At 37.9% G+C, this 27,893-nt stretch overlaps 1 protein-coding gene across 8 annotated transcripts in view; it reads left to right on the forward strand.

The window, feature by feature from the left end:
- Window positions 1-27,893, forward strand: part of EPC1 (enhancer of polycomb homolog 1) — a 65,225-nt gene that overhangs the window by 34,267 nt on the left and 3,065 nt on the right. For 3 of the 8 annotated variants that reach the window (XM_050970453.1, XM_050970454.1, XM_050970449.1), the window contains 12 exons: window positions 7,239-7,398; window positions 9,386-9,531; window positions 9,619-9,825; window positions 10,248-10,396; window positions 11,693-11,849; window positions 13,154-13,330; window positions 13,442-13,531; window positions 13,617-13,765; window positions 14,891-15,243; window positions 20,787-20,870; window positions 27,105-27,223; window positions 27,305-27,391. In XM_050970453.1, coding sequence (XP_050826410.1) covers window positions 7,299-7,398; window positions 9,386-9,531; window positions 9,619-9,825; window positions 10,248-10,396; window positions 11,693-11,849; window positions 13,154-13,330; window positions 13,442-13,531; window positions 13,617-13,765; window positions 14,891-15,243; window positions 20,787-20,870; window positions 27,105-27,223; window positions 27,305-27,391 — 1,818 coding nt within the window. In that variant the 5' untranslated portion in view covers window positions 7,239-7,298. Of the gene's footprint in view, window positions 1-7,238; window positions 7,399-9,385; window positions 9,532-9,618; window positions 9,826-10,247; window positions 10,397-11,692; window positions 11,850-13,153; window positions 13,331-13,441; window positions 13,532-13,616; window positions 13,766-14,890; window positions 15,244-20,786; window positions 20,871-27,104; window positions 27,224-27,272; window positions 27,392-27,893 lie in introns of all 8 variants that reach the window. The other 5 variants (XR_007776736.1, XM_050970451.1, XM_050970450.1 and 2 more) reach the window with 5 other exon arrangements.

A 27,893-nucleotide genomic window follows, 5' to 3' on the forward strand; every position in this document is an offset into this window, starting at 1 on the left:
CGTGTGGGCTTTTTAGAAGTACCAGTACTTTTTAAAACTTTCTACTTGTCCACCCCACCTTTTGCTTCCCTCCCAGCAAAGTCACCACTCCCTTGCTTAGGGTAGGCTTGGGGTATTGGAACACTTTCTGTTCTGCACACTGGCCTCGAGAGCTGCCTCTTTCAGTAATTTCCATAAGCAAATGTGCCTTAAATTATTATTTCTAAGACGTCTAAATTAAGTGGAGAAATTATTTGAGGAAACCAGCAATCAAATTACAAAAAAGTGGATTTTTCTTTTATTTCTCAAAGATGTACTCATTGCTACCGCAGTAAGATTTTTTTCAGTTTTCTTCTTAAAAGGATAAATCTGCACTCTGTGCCTTTGGCTTGTTCAGCTATAATGATGTGTTATGTCGCTTAACCAGCGCAAGGCATTGAAAGACTATTTTATTTGGAATATGGTCTCCAGAGTGCGCTGCAGAGTAGATACTTTGTCAAAGAAACTTCTGTGTTTTCTGTAAGTGCCAATTTTCTTTTAGAAACTGCAATTAATTCAAAATCCCACAGTCATGTTGCCAAAAATTTAAGAAGTAATACCAAAATGTGAAAGAAGGGAAATACTGCTTGCTCGCAGTTGCTGTGCTTCTGCTTGTTTCTGCTTTCAGGCAGGAGTGCCTGCTGGTAGTCAGGTTGAGCCACAATCACAGTATCCTTTCTTTTGTGTTTTAATTATTGTAATTCAGATTTTTGAATGTGCTGTGCTAGAGATGCACCAAATATGCAAATATGGAACTTGTGACAAAGAATTAGCCCTATATCCTTGCATTATCATTTGAGAGAGGTCCTACTGCCCACCACAAGGCAAGTTCTGGTTCCTTCAGTCTGTAATGAGTGCTGCTCTGCTGCGCTTTGATTTCTCTCATGCCTTTGCTGTCCACTTGCTTTAGATTGTCCTTTCACTCTTTGATGTTTTGGAGCATGTATGTACTAGTGTGCAGTAAGAGTGGATATACAAGGGATAAACTTACTGTCCTAAAATTAAGGAAGACCACAGAATGACAATTAGTGCCAATGCATAATTTTGCTTATGAAATTGCATCACACTTTGTTACCTTCTACATACTCAGAAAAAGAATTACTGTTTTGGTGGGCTTTTCCTGTAGACTCTATTAATTAGAGGAAACCTAAGGGAAGAAAGTGGTTATCAAGCTTTTGGTTATTTAAACAACAAACAGTGTAGTCTGATGTATTGGTGTTTTAACTGTTCAGAAAATTTTCTGGACAGAAATATAGTGTGGAGAATAAGGTGCAATTCATAGAATAATGGAATACCCAGAGCTGGAAGGGACTCACAAGGACCATCAAGTCCAGCTCCTGACCCTGCACTGTACAAGCCCATGTGCTTGTCTCACCATGTGCCCAAGAGTGTTGTCCAACCACTTCTTGAACTCTGTCAGGCTGGTTCTGTGGCCACTTCCCTGGGGAGCCTGTTCTGGCTGAAGAACCTTTTTCTAATGTCCAAGCTAAACCTCTTTTGACACAGCTTCTAGCTGTTCCTGAGGTCTTGTCACCTGAGAAAAGAGGTCAATGCCTGCCCCTTGGTTCATGTTTCTACCTGAGTGTTACAAAGAGTGATGAAGCTGTGCCTTTCTTAAGACACTCTCTGTCTCTGAGCTGAGTGCTCCCACTGCCTCCCTATTTTGTTGGGATTATCAGACCACATGGTGAGCCAGTATAGGATGCTAACCGGATGGAAAAACTAACTTGGGTGCTGGGAAAAGTGAGCAGATTTTTAGGGTTTTCTTGTATGAACTCTTTAATTATAACACAAATTTGGCTGAGCATTAGTAAAAGTAAAAGGAATGAAGTTTGAAGAACAGTACCATTATTCTGAAATTACTGGATCAAATTAGCATTAAAGCACTCCTAAAATTGTAATTACAATAGCATTCTATGTCAGGCAGAGAAAGCAACTGAAAATGAAAGGTTGTCTGGATATAAGCACAGCTGATATGTTGAAAATAGTGAAATGTCAAAGTGCAAAGCAGTTTCAGGGAGAATAAACTCCTTTCAGTAAGTACATGTGTGAAAGATCTAAGGGAAGCAAGCTGGGATAGAAAGGGAAGAAATTTTGAAGCAGCCTGCTGTGGTGTTAAGCAGTTCAGGCTGAGTGTTTTTGTAAAACAAATGCAGGTATTTCAATGCTGTTTCAATCAGAAGGACACATTAAGAAAGAAATGTGACTACAATGAAAGTGGAAAGTTGTTAATAGGAACAAAAATATGTGAACAATTAGTGTTTACATGAAAAGTATAGCTTGAAAGAAGGAACAAGATGAGATCCATCTAGCAGTGAAGGTGTAGAATAAGATGAGAATATTCTGTGAATGTTTGTAGTAAGAGGAAGTTTTTCTTGATTGTACTTGATACTTGAGATGGTTGAAATGTTTCCTGAGTCGTAGTGGGGGGGGGGGTTTGTCTTTGGTATTCATTTTTAAAAGACGTTTTAAAGTTAGTGAAGCAGTTAAGCCTGTGTAATGGGTAACTGCTGCCAAAGGGGATCATCTTTCTCTCTTCTGCATTTCCCCGCTGCTTTGCATACACACATCCTGGCAGTTCAGGGAGCCAATTTTTCAGATGACTAATTGTTTCTAATTGTTTTCAGGGGAAATAACAGGACAGTGATGGCTTTTTGTGGAGTTGGTTCCCATAGCTGTCATCATAGATTCAGTCTGACATAAGGCTGTGGTAGCATGGAGAATGACAGCAAGGGGCACAAGACTGAACCTGGTGGTGGTGGCTGTTAGCTAAGTTTCATTCTAACGTGACAAATTATACTCTGAGCCCATCTACAATTCATGCCAGAAATTTAAAGAAACAGTCTGGAATAATTTTACGTCTATTTGAGAACTTCAGAGGGGCAGATGATCTTTGAGGAGAAAGAGAAAAGGCACTAAACCATGCTTTAAAAAAAAAAAAAACAAAAACCAAAAAACATAAAATCCCTCAAAAATCCCAACCCAAAACCTCATAACAGTCAACAGACTTTTGAAAAGGTGGAAGCTAGAGGGTTACAAACAAGTTATCTTACCCACAGTTCCTGGAGGAATATGGATAATGTAAATTATTTGTCCCTGGTGATGACGTGGAAGATACTAATGTCTATGGACACCTAATAAGAAGTTTTCACGAACCCCCAGTTAACCTGGTTGAACTTCATTTTGTGGCAGGGCACAGGCCCTAATGGATAGTGGTATAAAAAAGGCTTTTTGATACTGCTCTTTTATGCAGTGAATGGAAGTAGTTGTGTAGTAGAAATAAATCTGCTTAGAAAACTATATCTAGAAATAGATGGACAAAATGAAAACATTGTTGAATTTCCTGGGTGGTCTGTCTTTAAATGCCAGGTGATATTTTCAGGAGTGACTGGGCCTACAGTATCTACATACAAATCTTCCTGTAACATGAAGAGCAGCCAGAAAGTTTGATTAGGATTTAAATTTAAAATAATTCTGACAAATTATTGAAACCACTGCATTTTAAAATAGAAACCTATGGATTCAAATGAATGAGATGATGCATCTTGGTGGGAGTAATCACCTGTGCAGTCACAGTGGAGAATGACTGAAGAATAGAAACTGTAAGCTGTAGTGTGTTAAGTGTGTTAGTTAATAATAGATACTTAGCATGCTTTCTTGTTAAAAATTACTGCTTTCAGAGTTAACAATTGTACCTGATTTATATACATTACTGTCGTGGTTTAGCATGGCTTGGTTTTTAGTTAGAGAAAATCCATTGGTTACAGAAGTGGTTCTCTGTTAGGACTGCTAACAGCTTCCTCCGGACTCAACAAAACCAGTTGGCCAGCTAGTTTTGAATGTTGATACCCTATTAAACCACTTGAGAAAGCTGAATGTGCCTCTGTGAAATAACATTTGAAAACAAACCCCGGGAAAAATTTTCCTGCTTCTGGCCTTTGAACAGGTAACTGGATGCTGGCTCAGCAGAGATTCTTCTGCTGCTGAGCTCTAACCAGGGCCGGCAGGCCAGGCTGGCTCTGCTCAGGGTGGCCAGGCCATCCTGCTGGTGCCCCAGAAAAGCCCTGTGGCTGAGACAGGCGGGCCTGCAGCCCTGTACAGAGAGCAGCCCCACGGCTGGAATGGAGCACGGCGGGACCACAAAAGAGCCCCGCAGCCAGAGCTGCTGCTGCCCAGCAAAGATCACATGGCTGTCCGCAGGCCCCAGCAAGATACCAACTCTTTCAGTGCATGGATGGAACTTGCAGACATTGGTCGTCTCTCAAGTGAGAGAAAAGGAAAGGGTGAAGACATGTAAAGAAAACAACATGGAGATACCAAGGCCAGTGAAGGAGGAGTCAAATCCCACATGGGAGGAGGATGGGGAGATGCCTTAGTCTTGGGCTGAAATTCTCTTGTAAGGCTATGGTAAAGATATCATTGATATATCAGACTCCTCCTCACGACCACCACCCCCCCCCCCCCACACACACATCTAAGTCCTGAAATGCACTGGGGGGATATGACATTCTAACCACAGCCATGAGCAGAGGCACCCATGTTGAAGTAAGTAGTTGTTTTGATCCAATGAAAAGCTTGAACAGAGAAAAATGAGAAACCTTGCCCCAGGGACTGCAGAAGAAAACCTCTGTTCCCAGAAATAATAGAAGAGGACTTTTGTTTCTATATTAGAACAGCTCATCCTTAAAGTTACACCCCAATAAGCTGAGATGACCCATGGTAGTAGTTGTGGGAATTGTACCAAACTGTGGGAGGAACTTCACAATTGCAGATTTCCAGGTGACTGCTATTTGTGAAAATTAAACCGTGAGAGAACTGTTTGTTGTGGAAAAGTCTCCATGGCATGGCAGGAGAGACTCCTCTCCCAAAGTGAACTTAAGAAAGATACTTTAGAAGTGGTAAACTGACTGAAAGTAACAAATTTTGAATCTTTGTTGTCAGTGGTAAAAGAAGGAAGAGTTGGGGGGAGAAGTGTTCTGAAGGTTTATCCTGATTCTTATTCTTCTTTCAGTTTTGTTAATAAAGTTTCTTTATACTCTTCATACAAAGTTTTGAGCCTGCTTTTGCCCATCTCCTAATTCTTATCTCACAGCAGAAAATGAGTAAATTATTCTAGTGGGTGCCCTGATGTTGGGCCAGCACTCAACCCTCCTCAGTTACCCAGAGTGAGAGATGTGCTGAGCCACCAGCTGAGATACTGAAGCTGGGGGCAAAGTTGCTCTAGTGGGTTTGTCCAAATAAGTAAAAACTTTAATGCATGGAAGCATAAGAAGAAGTTGCTGTGTCTGCTTAGTTTCTTCTGTTTAGTGGAGTGTCTTTTGAGGTGAATTGAAGTTGATATGAACAATTAACAAGCAGGTTAACTTTTTTTCAGGAGGGAAAATTTCATCCAGTTCTTTTCATAATATGTGGCACTGCTAAGACTCTCTGCTCACATATGTTTGTAATTCGGATGAAAGGCAAAACCATGATTTATGCTTTTGTTTTAAGAATACTGTTAAGATTTCTTTAAATGCAGATAACTTTAACATGTTAGTACAGAACTATAGGCTACTGGTACTTACCAGTTGTGTCCATGTCAGAGGTGGATCAGAGATATTGGAATCTTAATTTAGTCTATGACATCCTTTTCTTCTCTGAAATAAAGCACTTTTTTGGTGTTTAGAAACACAAACTGGGATAAATACACCGTGAACCCTTATTATTATAAAACCAGTAAGCGTTTGCTTAACTAAAAGAACATTGACTATTATTATCTATTTGATGCAGAATCCTGCTGGGCTATATGAAGATAAAGCTTAGTCAACAAGTTGTAGCTGTGTAATCCTGAAGAATTATTACAGTTTACAAAATATTGAGGTGTCTGACAGCAGTAGTTCAGTAAAAGGTAGAAAATAAGTTAGTTTGTTCATACCCAGGAAGGAATGCTGCCACACCTCCTAGGTGACATGTGTCTGGACTTAAAAATGCTGGAGGTCAAAACCAGTGCAGTGAGTTCTTCTTGCAGCTCTGCTATGCCTTGTTCTCATGATTGGTCTCTTTCCATGAAGAAGCTTTTTAACCAGGGGACAGATGTGAAATAGTGTCTGCAGCTTGTGTGAAGATAGATAGGCTCAAATCCTGTGAATTCTTTTAGCAGAATTACATGTTAGAACATAGTTGAACTTCGGGCTGTATCAACCTTGCAGTTTACAATAAAGCCTATTTTATAACCTACTTGATTATTTATCTTTTTCTAAAGTTTAGACAGAAGATCTTAATTGCCCATATTGTACCAAAATTCTTAAATTGAAGTCAGACAGCCAAAGATATAATAAGATCATATGGATAAACATCATACATTCAGTGTTGAAACCAGCTATCACTGCTGCCCTTTTGCTGCAGTTCTGCTTTCAAGTATTTCAGTGTTTTGAGTATTTCTCAGCATCTCACTGAGAGATGTATTGGCATAACTATTGTAGCACTGGTTTACTGAGCACCTTGGGAGGAACAGAATAGAAACTTAGGAAACCAGCACTGCTAAGAAGGAAAAAAATACCTTCTATTGCTGGTAAACCACTTAAAGACATGCACACATCTGTGTGGTTTCTGTTAGTAACTGTATGGACCCTGCTGTTAGTACTTGCTGTCTTGACAGAACTGTGGGGAGAATGGATTGTATTTTTACTGTTTTTTGATGGATTAGGAGAAGGAAAGGGAGGATAATAGGAAGCATTGCAATAAATGAGAACGTCTTCAGGAGTCATTCACTGGGTAGGAATGTTGCTGCTCATTTGGCAATGGTGGCAAAGGCTCCTATGTGGTTTTCTGGCATTACTGGCAATAAATGGCCAAAGCAACTACAGAATAGTACTGGAGTCAATATCTGTCTGCAAGTACTTGTTATACTCTGTATGTCTAATCAGTCCTAAGCGTCTCTCTTAAGTACGGGTTTGTGTGTCTGTGTGCCAGGAGCGCCGACAGGCCTGGAGGAGTTGGGAATCTGCGGGGTGTGAGGGGTGTGTAGGGAGACAGCGCCACCTGCCGGGGCTCACCTGCCGGGGAACCTCCGGCCCAGGCAGCGCACTTCGGGTGTGACCGTCTGCTCTTCAGCTCAGGGCTTTGCAGAGAGAGCATTTGCAGAAAAATACCTCCTTCAACCTGAGCGAGGCTGAGAGCTGGAAATATTTTCTCAGGTTTTCGTTTAACTTTTTTTTTTTTCTCTTTTTTTTTTTTAATAGGAACATCATTTGCAGCGGGCTATCTCAGCACAACAAGTCTATGGAGAGAAGAGGGATAACATGGTTATACCGGTTCCAGAAGCAGAAAGTAATATTGCGTACTATGAATCTATATATCCTGGAGAATTTAAAATGCCAAAGCAGCTGATTCACATACAGCGTAAGTAAAGAAATTCATTCATTGAAGTCTGCATTGAGTCTGCTTTCTCCTGGCAGCAGCTGACAGAAGGAGAGGATACAGTCTTAAGCTGTGCTAAGGGAAATATAGGTTGGATGTTAGGAAAAATTTTTTTACAGAAAAAGTGATAAAGCAGTAGAATTGTCTACCCAGGGGGTTGGTAGAGTCTCACCATCCCTGGATGTGTTTAAAAAAAGATTGGATGTGTTACTTGGTGCCATGGTTTAGTTGAGGTATTAGGGTTTGGGTTGGACTCGATCTTGAAGGTCTCTTCCAACTTTGTGATTCTGTGAGAATTTGATTTTACTAGTAGTTAAGACATTATTCATAAATGTCTGAGCTCCCAACAAGACCGACTTCTGAGAATTTTTTTTTCAACATGTTGAAAAAATTCTATTTGATAAAGAAGTATGTTTAATTCTTGTTCAGTAGTAACAGTTCTGAGGGAAATCTAGATTTGTTAGCAAGCACAGATACAAATCTACTTAAAGAGGAAAATAATAATGCATACCTAAGAAACAGAATACCTCTTCCTGAAGCATCACCAGGATAAAATGGCCGTAGAGTGGACTGGGGAGCCAACCAGAAGTGACAATAGTAGTAGAAGTATTTGCCTATGCCTGGTGCAAGTATTGTACATCTAAAAGCAGATGGGGTTTGCTATCACTGATGACTTGCAAATTTGTTGTGGTTTTTTTTTTTATTGAAAGATAGCAGCTATTTTCCATGATATGACCCTTCATGTGAGCACCACATTCCTTCAGATACCTTTGGAAAAAATTATGAAAAATACAGTGTGTTGCAGAATTCTGTTGTATGGCATAATAAGCAGAATTGAAAAAGTAGTGTCTGTGCTGTGTAATCATATCTCATGCCTAATTAACTTTGGTTAAATGTTAGACTTGTATGTCATTCTGAGCCTCGGTAATCGCTTAAAATATTTGAATTGTAAAATAATGTGTGTTGGAAGGGACCTTTAAAGCTCACCTAGGTCCAAACTCCCTGCAATGAGAGGAGTTCAACTTTAGCAAGTTGCTGAGAGCCTGGTCCAGCCTAACTGTGAATGTTTCCAGGTGTGGGCATCCAGCAGTTTTCAGGCAACCTGTTCTAGTGTTTCACCACCCTCAATGTAGAAAAGTTCTTCCGTCCTACTAGCAGTCTTCCATGGTGATATTAAGGTTGTACTTTTTATTCTTACTTTCCTTATCTGGCTGTTCTAATAGCTGGAATTGTCAATTTTAAACTGCACTGTATTCTACCTATTTGTTTATTAAAAATGGATATGTGTTTTTACCTGTGCACTTGTAAAGAAATTTGTGTCTCTTACCAGCCACAGCAATTTGAATGAGGCATGAGAACTAGGGAGTCACATTTCAAATGCAGTGATGCGTTTTCGTAGGATACTGTGGAAAACAGTTGTTTGCATTCTGCAAGACATTACTTGTGTTTGGAGATGCTTTGCTACATAGGGCAGATCATGCTGGGCCAGTGTAGTCTGACTCAACTACATCACAGAAATCACTGATGAGAATATGTAAAGAGCATTGTAATGTAGGCTGCACATACTTTGCTTGGAGTACCTTTGATGTGTGTTTGGGCTGAAATCTGAACTGCTGATTGTACAATACATAAAACTCCAGAATGCTTGGCAGCATTGAAGATTTTAGTGAATCTAAAAATGTCTTACTGAAGCAGTGAGGCAGTGAGCTGTTAGTTGGTTTGACCACTAATAAGTTTTGGTTATCAAAACTATAACAAGTAGATGTGAACTTTTATGCCTAATTTTTAACAGGGTAGGTTTTTTTCAAGGAAAAAACCTCAATGTTTACATCCATGTGGAAGTAGCATTATTACAAAATTCAAACAAAACTTTTTGGTTTTCTCTTGAAGTGTGGTGTGTACTGTGGGCTCTGTTAGAACAATTAATTTTTGTAGTAAAACTAACTTTAACTTTCACTGTATCATTTAGCTTTTAGTTTGGATGCTGAGCAGCCAGATTATGACTTGGATTCGGAAGATGAGATCTTTGTGAATAAGTTGAAGAAAAGAATGGACATCTCTCCTTTGCAATTTGAGGAGATGATAGACAGACTAGAAAAAGGCAGCGGTCAGCAGGTACAATGGTACTTTGAATATAAAGAATTTGAAATACATGCTCTATTTGTTACTGTATGAAATTGACATGCTGGGTTTTACATTTAGCCAGTCAGCCTGCAAGAGGCCAAGCTGTTGCTAAAGGAAGATGACGAATTGATCAGAGAAGTATATGAGTACTGGATTAAAAAGAGGAAAAGTTGTCGAGGTCCTTCACTTATTCCAGCAGTGAAGCAAGAAAAACGAGATGGCTCCAGCACAAATGACCCCTATGTTGCTTTTAGAAGACGAACGGAAAAGATGCAGACACGAAAAGTAAGTGTATCAGTGCCTCCCTCAGCCTTTCTTTCCTTTCATTGTCCCTCTTTCCAGAAGTTGCTTATTTAAAGAAAAAAATTTACAACATTCAATTTTTTATTGAATGTAAAATAAAATTTTTATTTTACATTCAATAGAAAATTGAATGTTCTATTTTTAATTTGTAAGGGCAAAAAACTTAAAACAGCTTTAATCTCACTTTGGAATGAAAGTTTGTATTCACTTTTTCACTAAATTTACTGTTAAACCTACTTAGGATGTTGGCAAGCTGTGTATCATTGATAAACATGCACATGCTTCTCTTTAGTTTAGCATGTGACTTTTTTTTTTTTTAATATACCTAAATATTTATAGCTTACTTTAATTCAGATTATTTAACTTGAATGATGTGGGGAAACAAGTGTTTTATGTATCTGCAGAATCGAAAAAATGATGAAGCTTCTTATGAGAAGATGCTGAAGCTGCGGAGAGATCTGAGTCGTGCAGTAACCATCTTGGAGATGATAAAAAGGAGGGAAAAAAGCAAGAGAGAGTTGCTGCATTTAACACTGGAAATTATGGAAAAGAGGTAATGTTTATTGGAAATTTGCTGCAGAAAGCTTTGGAAACTACTTTATATTTGGATTGCTGCAAATATTTAACAGTGGGAGATTTTTAAAATAAGTTCAGACTCTGTTTCACATCTACAGGATGGTATATTCATATTTGCCTATGGAGAAAAAATAAAACATTAGAAAGTTCCTTATTAAGGGACGGATATTGTCATACTAAGCTACATTGGTTTATTATGTGTTTAGATACTTTCAAACTTAGGTATCTACTCTGTATATTATACCAGAAGAGAGATCATAATTTCAAACAAAGTAATTTGAAATTGTATGTTATGTAGATTATGGAAATCCCAGCTATTTTTAAGGCCAGTTTCAATCAATACCATTCTTTTTATGATCTCTATTCTTTGTGAAAAAAGCTTGATCTAATACCCTCTTGAGGCAAACAAGCATTTCATGCAGCATTGAATGTGAGTCATCTCCAGCTAGTGCTTCTTTTGCCATCCTGTTGATTGTCTGTGTTGTGGGCCAAATGCTCTGCCAAGTGTTGCTTTCCCATTTGACTGAGGATCACAGTTGTAGTGTGGAGTTGTCCTTCAGGTTGATACTTAGAATCTGAACAGACTTTTCTAGCCTAAGTGTCCATTCTTGAAAGCAAATGTTTCAAGTCGGTACCTTAAAACTGCAGAACTGACTTCTTAGTCTGGGTTTTTAGGGAGACAAGCTGAATTGGCTCTATCAGGGCACTTCTTTTAAGCCCTGAGCATTTTCAACAGAAACAGGGGAGAGAAATCAGGAAGATTTTTCCAGATGCTTTTTAAAGGAAATAAGCTATTGAAGAGAGGAAAGACTCAAATCCCTCCCTCACAGTAGAGAACTGCATTTCAACTCAGCATTTGTCACAGGACTTGAAATGTAATGTTTATTGGATCTGCTTATTGAAAGTACTCTGTAACACAAAAGAAGGAATATTCATGAATAAGGCATTCTGTTTCACTTAAAACTTCTTGAATGATAAATTCTTTAAATGGTACCAGTTCCAAAGGAAAGGGGTGGGTAACCTTCTCCTTTTCTTCATAGTATTACCTTTTGGAGATACTTTACAGAGTAGTTGTTCTTTATCTGTCAGCATTATTCACTGCAGTGAATTTCCTGTGTTACTCATCTCCTTCTCTGGAATAATACTTTTTGCACTTATTGCTGATATACTGGATAGTCCTTTTACCCCAAGTTGCAAGTATTAATTTGTTATTTTTCAGTTTTTTACCAGATGGATATTCTACTCCAGAAAATAAAATTTATTCTGATTTCAGGTATAATTTGGGTGACTACAGTGGAGAGATCATGTCTGAAGTCATGGCGCAGCGGCAGCCACTTAAACCCACCTATGCTATTCCCCTTATTCCTGTGACTAACAGCAGTTCATTTAAACACCAAGAAGCTATGGAACTGAAAGAATATAAAGTTAAAGTAAGTCATGTCAATAACTGAGGTACTATTCGTGCTGTGAAGTGTACAAAATACACCATTTTAGGGTTGGAGGAGGGAGGAAGCTCTCTGGAACTTGCAATAGGGAAGCAAAGCTGCAAGTGAAATAAAATGGCTTTGTTCTGTTGGAGTTTCAAGGATAACAGATTACCAGCATCCCTCAAGATAAAAGTAAAGGAAGTATAGACAACCTACAGATAAAAGGATACATGCAATTGTGTTCTTATTCAGGAGGATGGAAACATTTTTCTTTACTACTGTCCATAAAGCTGGGATGTCCTGAACAAAACTATATTTATTATCATTAGGCATTGTATGAAGATAGAACTAATAATGTGAATACCATGTATTGTTCTAAGCTAGTAGATTTAATACGGAGGGTTAGGGTTTGTTTTGTTTCTGAAATATGATCCATTGATAATTCTCCCCCTGCTGTATATCTTTGGTTTAATATTTAAGTAAAGTATCAAATAATCTTATTTGATTTAGACAGCTGACAAATACTTTTCTCCCTGCAGGCTTTAATTTTGTGTCATACAAACCATAGCTACAGTGCGAACAGCTGAGCATGTTAAATAGGTCAGGTGACACAGGATAAAGGCTGAGGTATAATTTGAATTTTAAACCAAGGCAACTTGTAACTAAAGAATATTCAGAGGCTGTTCTGAATTTGACAGGGTGGCTTTAATCAGGGAATTCTTCCACTGGTAGTAAAGCATTGTCCTTGTGATTGCTGGTGTGTACTTATCAGTGATGCTGGATCAGTGCAGTGTCTCACAGCTTGGAGACTTGGGAAATACTCCTAAACTTGACTTTGCATAGTATGGGGAAATGTGTTTAATTTTTAGAGATTTTTGCAAGATTATAGGTATCTTTGAGAAGTCTGTTTTTGCCTAAGTACCATTGTTTGTACATTGTTTAGTAATACCCTGACACTGCATATAAGGCTGTCATTTAAAAATGCTAGGAAGTAAAAAAGGTGCCCCGTAGATATCATGATATATATATTTTGGTCTCCTTCTCCAAAGTAGTACTGTTACCTTAACTGCTAGTGAGTTACCTGCCACAGACAGAGCAAACAGTGCTTTATTCCACGTAGTCTGTTCAGTGTTTCAGTTACTGGAAATGAAATTCAGACACTGTGAAATGACTGCATGTTTTACTAGAACATGGTAGAGAGATTAATTTATGTTGTTAGCTTGCTAGCTCAGAAGTTTACTTAAACTCCTATTTTAATGTCATTTTCTTCTGTGTGTAATTTTACACTGCTTTCATTTTTCTTGCAGCAAGATAAACCTGATGTTATTAGACCCAAAAGAAAGTATGAGAAGAAACCAAAAGTCTTACCTTCGTCCGCTGCTGCTGCTCCTCAACAGACAAATCCTGCTGCACTGCCAGTCTTTAATGCTAAAGATTTGAATCAGTATGATTTTCCTAGCTCAGATGATGAACCTCTTTCCCAGGTAGGACCTCTAGTGTTTTGTGCTGCTCTTTGGGAAAGAGCGGAAGTAAAACTCAGGAATTTTCTAATACTTCTCCTCATATGACACTCTCACCCCACCCCCTCTTCAAAGGTTTTGTCTGGTTCTTCGGAGGCTGAGGAAGAAAATGATCCCGATGGTCCTTTCGCCTTCCGTAGGAAAGCAGGCTGTCAGTACTACGCTGTAAGTAGAATTTCCTTGTGCATTGCAAGACAGAGTGTCACTGTGTGAAAACATCTTGTGTTTAATTGTTAAAAATTATTTTAAGCCTCATTTAGACCAACCTGGCAACTGGCCGTGGAGTAGCCCTAAGGAGGGAAGATTAGGAGATGTGCGTTACAGATACTGCTTAACCACCCTCACAGTCCCCCAGAGGTGTATTGGGTTTGCACGAAGGCGGGTTGGCCGTGGTGGAAGGTAAGTGCTGTGTAATTGTTGCTGCTTTTAAAAAAAAAAAAATTAAATCAGTAAGGTGCAAAGAAGAACAAAGTCTAAGAAAACCCCAAAAGTTAAAAAATTGAAGACAGGGATTGAATCACAGGGAGATTAGCTTGCTAATGTCTCCATTTTTGTTTTGCACTAGTGGACGCTGCTTTAGTAATGTTTTCTTAAATAGTTCTCAGGGTTTTCTATTGCTTGCACTCCTATTTTTGGCATGAAAATGCATGTATATCTTCAGTTGTGATTGGTTTGTTTTTAAGTTGTTTCCATAACTATCCTCAAATAGTGGCATTTCAAGATACCAAAAATAGTATTTTGCAAAAAATGCTTTTCAGAGTTTAGACAGTATTGGGTGATTTGGGGAGAGATGCTTAGAAACTATAGTAACTGTTAAGTTTCAAACATTGTGAAAAATATCAAATAATTACCTATTTCAGGCATTTTGCTTTTAACAATCTTTACTGAAAACAATTTATAAATGGTTGAGTGTGTTAAGTATGTGATGTCTTTAAGAAAATAGTACATCTGTATTAAATTTTTATTTAAAGGAAGGATGTGATTTGCATTTCAAATTTATGCTTAGCACCTCTCCACATATTATTAGTAAGCCAGCTTGGCCAATCAGCAGAGTTGGAATGAGATCTGATGGGTGGTTTCCAAGGGGATTTGGATGTTAATGTGTAACATCCCTACTGTTTTGGGATTGTTGTATCTATAGTTAGTATATAAGGGAGTAAGGCTTTGGAAATTAAGTTACTTTAGGAGGACATATTAATCACTTAAGCAGTGTTATTCTCTAGGTCTTTTTGTATTAATGCTGTGTTATTGAAGTGTCTTTATTAAAAATGTGATGTTGTACCTTAGCTCTTCTTCAGACAGTAGAAGCTAGAATATACCTAAATAAATGCCTAAATACTTACTGCGAAATAACAGGTGGTCATGCATTGTGTCAGGGGAGTGTGTATGTGTGTGTTGGCTTGTTCTGGAACACTTTTGTGTAGCTTTTTTTATGCTTTTGTCATCCACAAGCACACATGTCAAACTGATGATTTCCTTGGTGTTTTCTTGCCTCAGTGTAATTGTGCGTTGTTCTGGTTTTAGGGTGCTACTAGACAGAGCGCATTCGGACTACGATAGTGCATTTCATCATCTGGATTTGGAAAGCTTTTCCTCATCGCAACACTCTTCAATCAGTCAATTTGCCAATACCTCAGAAACAAATACCTCGGACAAATCTTTCTCAAAAGACCTCAGTCAGATACTAGTCAATATCAAATCATGTAGATGGCGGCATTTTAGGCCTCGGACACCATCCCTACATGACAGTGACAATGATGAACTCTCCTGTAGGAAATTATACAGGGGTTTAAATCGAACAGGCACAGCACAACCCGGGACCCAGACATGCAGTACCTCTATACAAAGTAAAAGTAGCAGTGGTTCAGCACATATTGGTATGTCTATTTTAACAAACTTGCTTCTACAAGTTTTAAACTTATGTCAGAAAATCCAGAATATCATTAGGTCGTCCATATTTTACATTGTGGTCTGTTTTGATGGTAACAGCCTATCTTCAAGTGTATCTTTTTTTTTTTACATTGAATTTATTTGCATTTTTTCTAACAGTAGCGTACTGCATCTGAGTTTTATACAAATGCTGCAATGGTATGTAATTACAACTGTCGAAACGTAAAAGGTGAAACAACAGTATTGTGTAGGGTTGAAGTTCACTGAATATTTGGTTTTTTTGAAATTAAAAATACATTAATTGAAATGTTAATATAAATATTATGTACCAGATTTTTTCTAGTACAGGGTCTGGCAGTGATGGGAAATGTTTAGGTAAAATGTTTGCATTTAGAGTCCCAGCAAGCTGTGAATTCTTACTTGAACTTAAATGAACTTAAATGCCATTTCCCAGCCAAAAAGTAGCCCACCCTCACTGATACATCTGCTTATGCTTAGCAAAACTCGGACTAATCACCTCTACATCTTGTCAGCAAGTGGCAGATTACATCTTATAGAACCTAATTATAGATTTGAGGATCTGACTCTGAAAAAATGTGATGTGTTAGTGGTTTTTAATTGGAACACTATTGGATAGCATCACTCTTGCTTTTTCTCACTGGAAGACTGGTATTTACATGGTTAGAATGGAACTTACCAACTCATCAAAATTCATGAGTTACTTACTGTAAATGTCATCTTTTATAGAAGGTTAAAGTCATGTCATTTTTTATATAAAACAATCTTAGAAGTTCACCATGGTTTTGTAAGGAGTATCTAGAATCATATTTTCTTTGCCATTTTGAATTATGGCTTTGCAAATCAATAGGAAACCTGGATAATGTAGGAGTGTGGTGAGCAGAGATGCATATACCTAATAAACTAAGTAAGTTGTGGCTTGTTTTGGTGATTTGCTTTAAAGACTGTTACACTGTTATCAGATAATTTTAATATTCTATATGCCACTATATTATATACCTTCCCTCCTGTATCAGGTTTTGAGGCTTTTTCCTGAAAATTCTTTCTCCTTGCATTTGTAGAATTAGTGAACAGCAGTTGTTTGCTGCTTTATTTCATGCTTCCTCTCCATGCTGTCCTAGGTGTAGGTCCTTGCCCCCATGCCCCTTTCTTCTTTCATGATTCTTCTTGCTGGAAATGTACTAGGGCTAAAACTGATGGTTCTTATGGTTTGTGATCGTAGTGTGGCTTTTGGTGTTTAAATTCTGCTCTTTCACTGGCTTGAATCAGTAAAAACAAGTCAGGAAGTGAATGAGGGCATTCTCTGCCTGGTGGCCAGGCTGAACTGTGATAAATGGTAGCCGGATGAGGACCGTGAAAACAAAACTAATGGGTGTTGAATAGACTGTAAATACACTGCAAAGTATTCATGGACAGTGCTGTACATTGAAAGTCACATAGACTTGAAAAATCGGCTAATGCAGTTTATAGTTCATGTCTGTGTGTGTGTCTGTGTAAATAAACACACACACATCCTTTTAGTGTTTTTTTCCCTGAAATAGATGGTCAGGATATTTATCTACATCATTTAGGAATTAAATGGAATTATTTATGTTGATGAGTCCCATAGAAGGTTTTAATTGTGTGGTTGCATATTGAAGCCTGTGGGAAAGTAATACACACTTTCCCACATAAGTAAGTAATACATAAGTACCTGGTATAATACATTCATTTGTGCTTGGAATTCTGTGAAAAATATTTAAGTATTCCAAGCTTTTCAAAATACAAATGTGGAGTTTAGTTTCATAATTTTGATAGGATTTGGTACAGAAATTAAATGTTCAATAAAAAAATACAGCTGTCTGAATTCATAGGTATACTTTAAATTAGTTACCAGAGTCTTTTGATAGTCACTTGTCATTAACATAACCAGGTAGATTTTATCCATATAATTATTTATAATCTTAGTTATGATTCTTGTGTCATTGTAGTGTTTATTAGTCTGTGTGTGTGTGGTGTACTGTTGATCACCTGTTCAGGGGTAAATGTTTGTAAGGAGCACAATCTGCTTCATCTTGGTACCAGCCTATTTTTAGTGGGATTTTTTTCCATTTTCTAAAAGGATGCTGTGAGATACATTGTATATACGGATCACAGGTGTGTTCAAACCTCTCATGTCTGAGTGACTTCTTCAGAGCTGCCTGTCAGTGGGGCTGCTGCTGCTGAGTTCTTTGTTCTTTCTGTAGCCAGTCCTGTAAAGAACCTCAGCTATCTAACAGCCCTACTGACGTTTTTGTAGTAGTTACTATTGCAGCTTAACAACCCTGTAGGGTTTCCCTGTTGCTTTTTCTTTCTTAGCTGTTTTTAAAGCTGGGAGTTTGTGGGTGTGAATGTTTTGGGTTTGTTTCTCTTTGACTTCTAGGTTTTTGAAGTGGCAGTTGGTCTTTTGTCATAAAACACGTATTAATGCATCTGTATTTTTAAGTCATATTATCCTTTCACTGGTACTGTAAGTTGTGGTCAAACCATATTACTTACTTTTAAGATATTCATCCTGGGATTCTATAGTGACCAACAGAGGTGGTCATGTTGCCATGTTTATTATGTGCCATCGTGAGTGGTTTTGACTTCCCTACTAAGAAAGTCTTGAGTTTTTTCTGCCTTGCATGATGCAGACATGCTGCCTACATGGAATAACTGCTGTGGAAAATACTTTCCTTGGGTCTGATATATGTGGCCAGCAGGGCCATGCGGTTGAGATGGTATCTCAGGTCTTCTGTTAATGAGAGGCTATGTTACAAAAGCTGTGCTGCAACATACCATTCTCTGGCTGCAGGGAGCCTTGATTTTCATCCTGAAGATCAGAGGGAGGTGTCCCCAGAGCTGGGCATTTATAAACATTTTGATCCTGAAGAAATGCAGTTTATTCTGATTCTGGCTTTCAGAGTACTCAGTATTAAAGATTTGTGAAAGTTGTTGCATTGAGATTTCGTGTGTAAACTTACAAGGGGTGTCTAAAAATCCTTACAGGTTACCTGAACACTTGTGGTGTGCTGAAGGCTAGATTTTGGCAGCAGGAACAAGTGGCCAAGTAGGATCACTTGTGTAGAGGGTGGTTCCTTCTGATCTTACGGAAGAATATGAAAAAGTATCCTTTACCCTCTTGCAAGAAGAGCTTATTAAAAGGTCTTAACACATGTTACTCAGAACACCACTAAAAAGGAAGCAAGAACATTAAAGCATTATTTTTGTAGATAATGAACTTGTTGAGCAGCAGAATTACTTCAGTAAAGGAGCCTGTATTGCTGGTAGTGGCAGGTTTCTCAGTCATAATCCTCAGAGATGCAGTGTACAGTAGGTATGAGTATTGAGTTGAAGTGTTTGTGTCCCCTGTTTGATTTGGTTCTGCCAGGCAAATAGCGGTCTTAGACCTCCATCACTTAAGAAACTGCTCTTTGCTGGAGACATTGTATTAAATACGTTGCATTCACATTTTTGAATACTTGGATCTCATAAAAAAAAGTTAGAGACACTTAAAGTTGCACACATGTATCATTCCATTTCAACCTTGTGTTTAGGAAGCAGAGCAGAGATAGCTGCAACTAGTGAAATACTGGAGCACTGGTTCCCAGTCTCTCCTAAGAGCAGGCAACAGTCTTGCATTCTGTTCTTTTCTGCCTTCTTCACCCAGAAGCTGGTTCACTTTGAAAACAGTGTCTGAAAGCTGGCAGGGCTAAAGAGGCTGACAGTTGACTGGAGCTGCTCAACTGAGTTGAGAAATCACACTTTGAGAAGAAGCCTTAGTGAAAACTGTTAGGTTTTGTGTTTGGGATTGTATATATAAAATATTCATACTATTTGTGAAAAGCTGTGGGTATCCAGAATACAGTCAAATGCCTTGCTGCCTTGCATTTTCTTGTAAACTAGACATTTAGGTGATGTGATGCAAATTGTACATTGCTGTTCAGTAACTTCTACTGTGGGAGCTCCATAGAAATAACATTTTCCCCATTAAACTTGCATGTATTTTTTGAACCTCTTAATCTGCTTTTTAAAAGCAGTTTTGCATGCTTAGGGATCTAGCAGGGTAGTGAGCTGTGCTTCCATTTCCCAAGTATGTAACATTAGCTGATAGATCAGTATTTGTTCAGCCTGGAGGAGTGAACAGAAAGCTTTGGGGTGACCTAGTTGGAATCTTCCAGTATCTGAAAGGAGCCTACAAGGAAGATGGAGAGGACTTTTTACAAGAGCACGTAGTGACAGGGCAAGGGGGAATTGATTAAAACTGAAAGAGAGTAGGTTTAGATTAGAAGAAATTCTTAGGAAGAAATTGTTTACTGTGAGGATGGTGAGGTACTGGAACGCGTTGCCCAAAGAAGTTGTGGAAGCCCCATCCCTGGAAGCATTCAAGGCCAGGTTGGATGGGGCTTTGAATCTGCTCTAGGGGAAGGTGTCCTTCCTCATGGCAGAGGGTTTGGAACTAGATGATCTTTAAGGTCCCTTCCAACCCCAATCAGTCTGATTCTGTACTGTTTTTTCATGTTGTCATTAAGGTGTTATACCTGATGCCAGATTTTAGATAACCTTTTCCCGGAAAGAAACAGGAGGAAGCTTCTCAATCCTCAGGGCAATTCCTTGTAGCAATGTGGAAGGAAGGACTTGTCCGTGGCTTTTATGCCATCACTGGCTGTGTTTAGATGTTTTTATTTAATCCTTGTATCTGCAGTATTCTCAACACTGCTCTGTGATACTGTTTTCCCTTTTTTGAAATGCTTCTTTCACATTACAGGATAAACTTGGTGATGAAAAATATTGAAATTTGTATTGGCCACTTCCAATTATCATTGGAATTTAATAGTCTTGGCCCATCTGTGGCTGAGCTGTTGAGATCCTAGTTGAAAAGCAATGGCTTCAAGAGTAACAGATGTTTATAGCCCATCCTAAACTTAGTTGAAGGAGAAAATATTAAAAAGCTTCTTTAGTCTGGGAAATGTGACTGTGGATGTGGAAGAGTTGGTACTTTTTAAAACACCTGAGCACTTCCAGAGACTTGAAGATTTTGTAGTCTTACTAGTTCTTCTCGTTCACTTTCAATTCAGCTAGAATAAAACTTTGCTCCAAAGCTGAGGATCTCTGGGCTTGTGGAACTGTTACACTTTGCATCCCATGCAAGGCTGGTCCATTTGTATCTGCAGTAAACTGTGTGTACCCTAACTAGTGTGTGACATTTGGTAGAAACTCATTTAAGAACAATGAGCAGACAAATAAAAGTGCGTAGGAAGGTTTCTAGCTTTCATTAAAAAATCCTTAATTGTTTTCTGTCTGTCTTCTGCTACCAAGTAGGGAGGGCATACATAGACATTATATCTAGTTTATAATTTCTCCGATTCTGATGTTAGGAGTTTCACACTTCAGTTCTCTTGGGCTGAAATAAAAAGCTGTTGTAGTAATAATCAAGGACATAGTGATTCATGTTCTCATAGTGTGTAATAATGCCATGTTTAAGTAAAACCGATCTTGAACTTCTTTTCAGAAAGTGAAACATCTTTGGGCCTGGTGCATCACATACTAAATCACACTGATGGCTCTAAGTCTCTCCAATCTTCTGAATTCACTGGTGAGAATTTGCTGTACAGTAGAAAATCTTTAACCAGGCAGTGTAAGCCAGATAACATCTCTCATAAGATAGAGATTTAAAAATGTGATGTTCTGGATTACTTAGCTTTGTGATTGATGTTTGCTTTGCATGCACTTTGGCATTCGTAACCACTAACTGTTGTCTTGTACAGCAGGGATGTGATGCTCTCATATATTTGCCTTAATAAGACATTGTAACATGTCATCTTTCCCCACAATTTAGCAGTTCTCTAGTTTATTGAAATTCTGAAAAAGTTTGGAAGCTTTAGTTAGTGAACTTTTTTCTGATCAAAACTGCCTTTTTAATGGTCATCACCTCCACGGGAAGGATCACAGAATCTAGTATTCCATAAATGGATTAGAGTGGTTCTTTAAACCTAATGTAGTCTTAATGTTTCAGTTTTCCCACTGAAATATCATTTCTGTTCTTAAGAACAGATACTTAACTTGTTAGGAAACAGCTTTTAAGCTACTGTAATTTAAGTATCTAATTCTTAAGATGTTTAGCAGGACTGAAACACTTGTCAAAAGGTTTAATTATGCTGCTTGAGTCTCTCAGTATTAACATTTTTTTAAACTTTATTAGATAAGAAAAAAGCTTACCTAGTTAGTTCATTGTGTTTACTCCACAAAGCTTACTCAGTTTGCCTGGCAAATGAAGTGAGCATCTTCCATTCCAGAAATGGAGAAGAATGCCAGTAGAGGGACCAGGAGCTTACACGTGGATTTTATGCTTTCTGGGGTATGCTCTCTGATTTCTTTTTAAGGAAACTGGTAATTGTTGTCAACTTTAAGAGTCTGTATTTTCTTTCTTGAGGGAAGCACAGTAACAAGTGAGTGACCTCACTGTAAAACCTGCAGCAGTAGTTGGGAGTGGAACTATGGCTGTTGATTGTACAAAGGCCCATCTGTTCATACAGATGGCACAGCCAGCCCCCCACAGACACTCACTTGTCACTGGCTTTGGCCACTTCTGGGAAGAACTTGAGTTTTCGGAGAAGCTAAATGTAAGCTACAGCATTGTAAGGCTAGTGCATGTTAAATGTTGTGGTGCAGTCAGTGAGCACTGTTAAAATATTTATGTTGCAATGTAAAACTGCTGCAAATTATGGATCTTTGAAAAGCCCATTGACAGTATCACTGTTACTCTGTGCTCTGAAAAGCAGTACCTGCTGAGTATCACCATCCCATAGAATTTGGCTGATATGTAACCAGAATCATGCAATTGAAAAATGATATTCAGTGGCTTAGTTCAAGCAAAAAATAGATATATCATTATCCCAAAGAGTATAAATAGTTACCGAAGTGATTGTAGAGAAACACATTCATAGTGCAGTGTGAAATTGCTCAGTTTTTAATAAAACAGGATTTGTAGTTGTCACAAAGGAGATATTGAGTCATTTACTCTGTCAGTCAGTATCAGTAATGTACAGAGTTTTGTTCCTTGTACTCAAAGCTGAGAACTCATGAAGTTTTTTCTTCTACCTTTCATTCCTTTTCTGGTCTGTAAGCCCAAAAACATTTCCTTGCTGTCAAAGTACAGCACCAATATAGTTGCAGAATATTTGTGTGTGTGTTGTCCCAAGCTGTTAAATGAAGAAGGTAACAGTATAACATCATGTAATGACTTCAAATATGAGGGCTGTCTCACTTGAAATGTTACCCCTTGAATCAGTGTGCTGCAAACAAGCAAGAAGCATTTGTATAGCTTAGTCTCTTAGTAAAGAGTTGTCCATCTTCTGGTAACCATCTTGAGATGTGAATAACTTCGGGCAGAGTTGTGCTTGAAGGTTCCTTGTGTTTAAGGTTAGAAAAGGAGTTGGGCTAGGTTAACTTAAGAGTCAAGTGACTTGCATAAATTACTGAAGGTGTCTTGGAAAGTATGTAGAAGTTTTGTGGCAAGATACAGATGTTGGCTGTGAAAGACAGTTGAGAGATTCTGAAATGTTTATATTCTTATTTATTGTGTATTAGTAGTGATGGTTGAGATTTACCCCTTTACTCATCACTGTGTAGTGATTCTGTGTAGTGGATGAAACTGGGTATTTCATCACTGTTCAATTAGCTAAATCCTGCACTATTAAATAGTCTTTACTATGTGATGGAACCATGACCACTGAGGTTGGAGCATGCTGTTTGAGAAGAGTCTGTAAGCACTGCATCCTTGTTTGGGGCTGCTAAAGCGAGGGCCTATCTTAAAATCTCATGTGTCATCTTTAAACCTTGTTTTGTTTTGTCCCCTTTTTAAACTTGAAGCTATTATGTGACTTTTTGTTGCTTTACTAATGTTATTTAAAGCTTTAAAGGTCTCCAGTAATGTCAGGAATCTGTAACTCTGTGTAGTGTAGCAATACTCTCCTTAGTTACCAGAAATGTGGTTGCTGATTTAAATGTTCAGAAAAGGGCTGGGCTTGCTGCTTGCCTGCTCATTTTTTTCCAGGCAGATAAAGAGCAGTGTATGACAAAAAGACATTGACATTCATTTTTTTCTACTTCTTCTACATGTGCCATTTTTCTTTTGACACACATGAAAGGATACAGCTGAAAACCTTTCTCATTTTTATAACAAAAATGAGAGAATAAAGCTTTTGGAAGAAGCTTTTTGGGGATGCTCACTAGGTTTTTTAGATGAACTGATGTTAGCAAGAAGCTGAATTTGACACATATCCAGTTGCATCCATGCTACATTGCGGGCAAGCAGAAAGTATTCTCTGCAAGCCACATAACACATTAATAGCATGTTTTTGTGCAGCAGCACATTCTGTTTGAATTGATTCTTTAAAAAAAAGACAGCTGAACTTAGACTTGTTCTTTGAGAAGCTCAGGCTTGTACCTGCTTATGTAGAGGTACAGTCAGTACACCTGTGACTTTGCTGTGCTGAGCATGTGTGATTTCCCCAATTCCAGTCACACTTGGGTGCCACAGGAAATGAATATGTAAGGTTGCATAGGTAACCTTGTACTTTCATGTTAAGTACATACAAATGGGTTTTTACACACGTAGGAATGGCAGTTTTCAGAAGCAGCTTTTATCTCACAATCATATGTTTATTTTTTTCAACTGAAATGTAATGTGGACTGTAGTCTGAGAGCAGGAGAGGAAGAAACCCGGTGGTAGTGTAAACAAAATACATGATGGCTTTTAACAAAAGAGGAATAAAGTAACACTGTCCTAGTTTGCAGGTCTCCAGAAGAAATTTTGATTTGAATAGTTCACAGTAGTAGCAATGTTTTCATTAAAACCTTCAATGTAGTGTTTCTTTAGCATGGAGAGGGAAGACCTGGCTTATGTAATAGCAATCTATAACCTGTCCTGGTACATTAGCATCTCTGTCTATGGAATGGAAAAGGAATATCCATCAGATTATTTTAGGAGGCTGTAGATTGCAGCTGCCCTTTCTGAGCAGTACTGCCTTTCTAAACCAGAGGCAGCTGATTCAGAATTTCATGGTAAACCCCTGATAGTGTTGTAAATAATACTTTGAAATGTCTGATAGACTTTTATTTTTAATAAGGTAAGCACCAAAAATGTTGCTGGGTGTTGAACCTAAATTGAAAAAACCTGAAATTAGTTGTTCTTGAGTGTATTTTCCAGGTACTATTTTTAAATGGAGGAGGATCTGAAATATAGATGAGGATGATGAGCAATGAAGTATAGATGAGTTCTTCTGTCAGTTGTTTCCTTTGACGGCTGTACAAGTTTCCAGAGTGGTGAGAAGCATACAGCTCTAAGGGTCCCAGGCTGTTAAAAAGAAAATAACTGATGTACAATTTCAAAAATAGAGCTTTTCAAAATGTCACTTCTGGAAAGAATAAGAGTGCTTCCAGCCATTATTTAGCATAGTTTTTCCTAAACAAACACAGCTCATCTCTATAAGCTTCATTTGCTGCTGCTGTAAAAGAAAAGAGTATTTTGGAGGTGGTTAAACCAACACAGGTGACTGTGTTTACCTCAGCTCTGTTTTATAGCTAGAATCTTAAATATACTTAGGACTGAAAACTGAAATGAACTACTAATTTCAGTTAAATAGGTGCAAGTAAGGTGATTGTGATGGTGGGAGCTTTAATCATAGTTAAAGATGGTGGTACAGCATATCCTTTTTTGCCCTTTTCTTCTTTGTCATTCTGTGGGTTGTCTTTGTTTACATCACTTAAGCAATCTATTCCTAAGCAATATATTTACAATGTTATACTATAGAATAAAATACCTTGTTCATAGAATCTACTGAGTTGGAAGGGACCTATCAGTGTCAAGTCCAACTCCTGTCCCAGCACAGGACACCCTGATAAATCCTACCATAAGTAAATAAATGGAACCTTCAATGTCACTGGCACTATGTTGCCTAAATGTATGTTGATTTTAAATTTTAGGCTTTGAAAAAACAATATATATGTCTCAGTACCAGAACAGTATATCCATTTTCCTCCCTCTGTAACTGCTGCTCAGCTTTCTACCTGTTAATCTTTGTGTGCTAAAGCTTTCATGCTCTAACTTGTGCTGAATGGCAGCTTAAAAAAAATCTGAAGTAATTGTAAAATTTTTTTTTTTTGTTAAAATTAAACAGTCATCTCCTTGAGTATTTGGTCAGTAAATTCTAGTTTGTTTGGTTTTGGGGGTTTTTTTTGTTTGTTTGTTTGTGATTTTTTTTTTTTTTTTGTAAGGACATTTATGACTGAGGTTGCTACTTTTAAGTTATTCTTCTAGGAATAATTTTAAAATATTGCAGCGTTACTTAACTGTAGAAGTAATTGTAAGTAATTTGTTTCTTGTGGCAATATAAATAAGTGCTGCATCCTTACTTGCTCAGAGATGTTACTTATCAGAAAAGGTAATGTGAATGTAACAGCTGAGTAAAATTTTATAGCTTCAAGTGTTCAAATAGGAAACTGCTGGACATAACTTCAGTGCAATTTCTAGTACTTACTGGAAGTAGTTTGAACAATATTTGATCACCAGGAAAATGCATGCTCAGTAGTGTGTGCTCTGATGTTTCCAAATATTGCAGCCATTTATACTGACTTGTTACTCAAGTTTATACATGAGGTATAATTGGTCTTTAGAATCCTATTGTATCCAGAAGCAGGACGATATTATGGTTTTGATGTAAACATGTTTTATACAGGCAAGCAAGCCTGAAGGAGTAGATTAAAAAAATATTCTTAAAAATTGGAATTTGTGAACAGGACTTAAGTGTGATAGTGATTTGTTGCCAAGCAGTAGTGAACTTCCCAGAAGTGTGACTTCAGTGCATTCTTGAAGTATGAGTACTCTTTACAGCACATTTTTGGAAACATTTGTACAATCTGAATATAAAATTGAAGGAAAATCTGAGAAGTGCATCTTTTGCAAGGTTAGATTCAAACTCTAACCTTGACTCAGTTTGTAAATTGAAAACTGAGACTTTATTTTGTTTTGGAAAAGTAAACTAAACCAAAAACTGCTTGCACTGAAGTTAGTCAATGTTTCTGCTGCACCATTGGGCATCCCCTTGTCAATCTGTACGAATTATGCTTCATCAGTTTTACACCTGTGGGTTAAATGGATAAAATTCTGCCGGACTTGGATAAAATTCTTCACTGACTACTGAATCCCTTTCAAAGATTTTAGAGAGAAGGATATAGTTCTGTGAAATTTCATATTGATGGAGTTACTTGTACATGTGCAGCTATGATCAAAAAGGATACTGTACAGCAATAGCCTGTGCAATTGTGAGCATGCCCAACTTGATGTTTTCAATTGAAACATAAATCTTCGTTGTAGGCCCTTACTGCCTTCAGAATGCTGTCAGTGAGGGGTGCATTGCAGTTGCCAAGTTTGGCATATTTCACTAAAAATGCCAATACTGTAGTCTCACAAGGTGAAAACAGTGATGCCATTTCTACTTAATAATTCTTTTTAATCTGTTTTTAAAGAGTTTTTGGTGGGGCTGATTGCATTTTGGTTCCTTTCTCCCTCTCCCTTTTAGTATTTTGAGCTAAATTCAGTTATATATACTGAATTATATATATACTAAACAAACAAAAAGAGAAGCTGTTTGGACAAAAATTTCTAGGAAGAGGTCAGCCTTTTTGACAAAGAGGTGCATTAAGGTTCTTAGGAACTTGTTGTGGTAGTTTTTGGGGGTGGGGGTCTAGGTTTATAAATTAGATGTGTTTATATACACAACTCCTACATATTTTGATACAGTATTTTCTCATTTTATATTTTGTTCAGCATTTACAGCCGAACAATACCAGCAACATCAACAGCAACTGGCACTAATGCAGAAACAGCAGCTTGCACAAATTCATCAACAGCAAGCAAATAGTAATTCCTCTGCCAACACATCACAGGTGAGGGATTTGTCTGTGCTATGATTTATCCCTCATTGTTTCCCACCAGGGTTCATCTCTAATTGTCAACTGTTGCCATAGAACCTTGAAACTAACCAACAGGAAAGTGGCTTTCGCCTGAATCTACATCATAGCCATTCTGTAAAGTGTTTAGAAGGGACACTGCAGGTGAGTGTGGCAGGCATTGCCTCTGCTCCCTCTTAACCAAAAAAAAAAAAAAAAAAAAAAAAAAAAAAGGATCGGTCAATTAATGAAATTTTCAAAGCCTTAGAAATATGAATTGCGGAAATCTCCAGCCATGTCATCATCCTCTTGTCACTGGGGGATTTTCAGAGCAGAATTTTAGTTAATTAAAGCTAACTCATACACGTGTCCTCCATACAGCTGTGAAAGTGTCTAATATTCGTAAATATGTAGGGAGGTTACAGTGGTGATGGACACATGAAAAAGTTCAGAAGTTGTTTGCAATCTGAACCTCCAAGTTGCTGAATTGAGTTTGGAGTTTCATGAAAACAGGTTGATCTGTGAAACAGTGTTGTTCCATAGAACTTCGGAAATCGACTTCTTAGTGTTATGAATAGTTGTGGAAATATCATCTTGGTTGTTTTAACAGAGCTAAAAGTGCGTGGTAATACAAAAAATCACGGTTGAGATTTTAACCAGCTTTACC

The sequence above is a fragment of the Serinus canaria genome, chromosome 2 (genome assembly GCF_022539315.1).
Source record: "Serinus canaria isolate serCan28SL12 chromosome 2, serCan2020, whole genome shotgun sequence".
In the NCBI taxonomy this organism is placed as follows: domain Eukaryota; kingdom Metazoa; phylum Chordata; class Aves; order Passeriformes; family Fringillidae; genus Serinus; species Serinus canaria.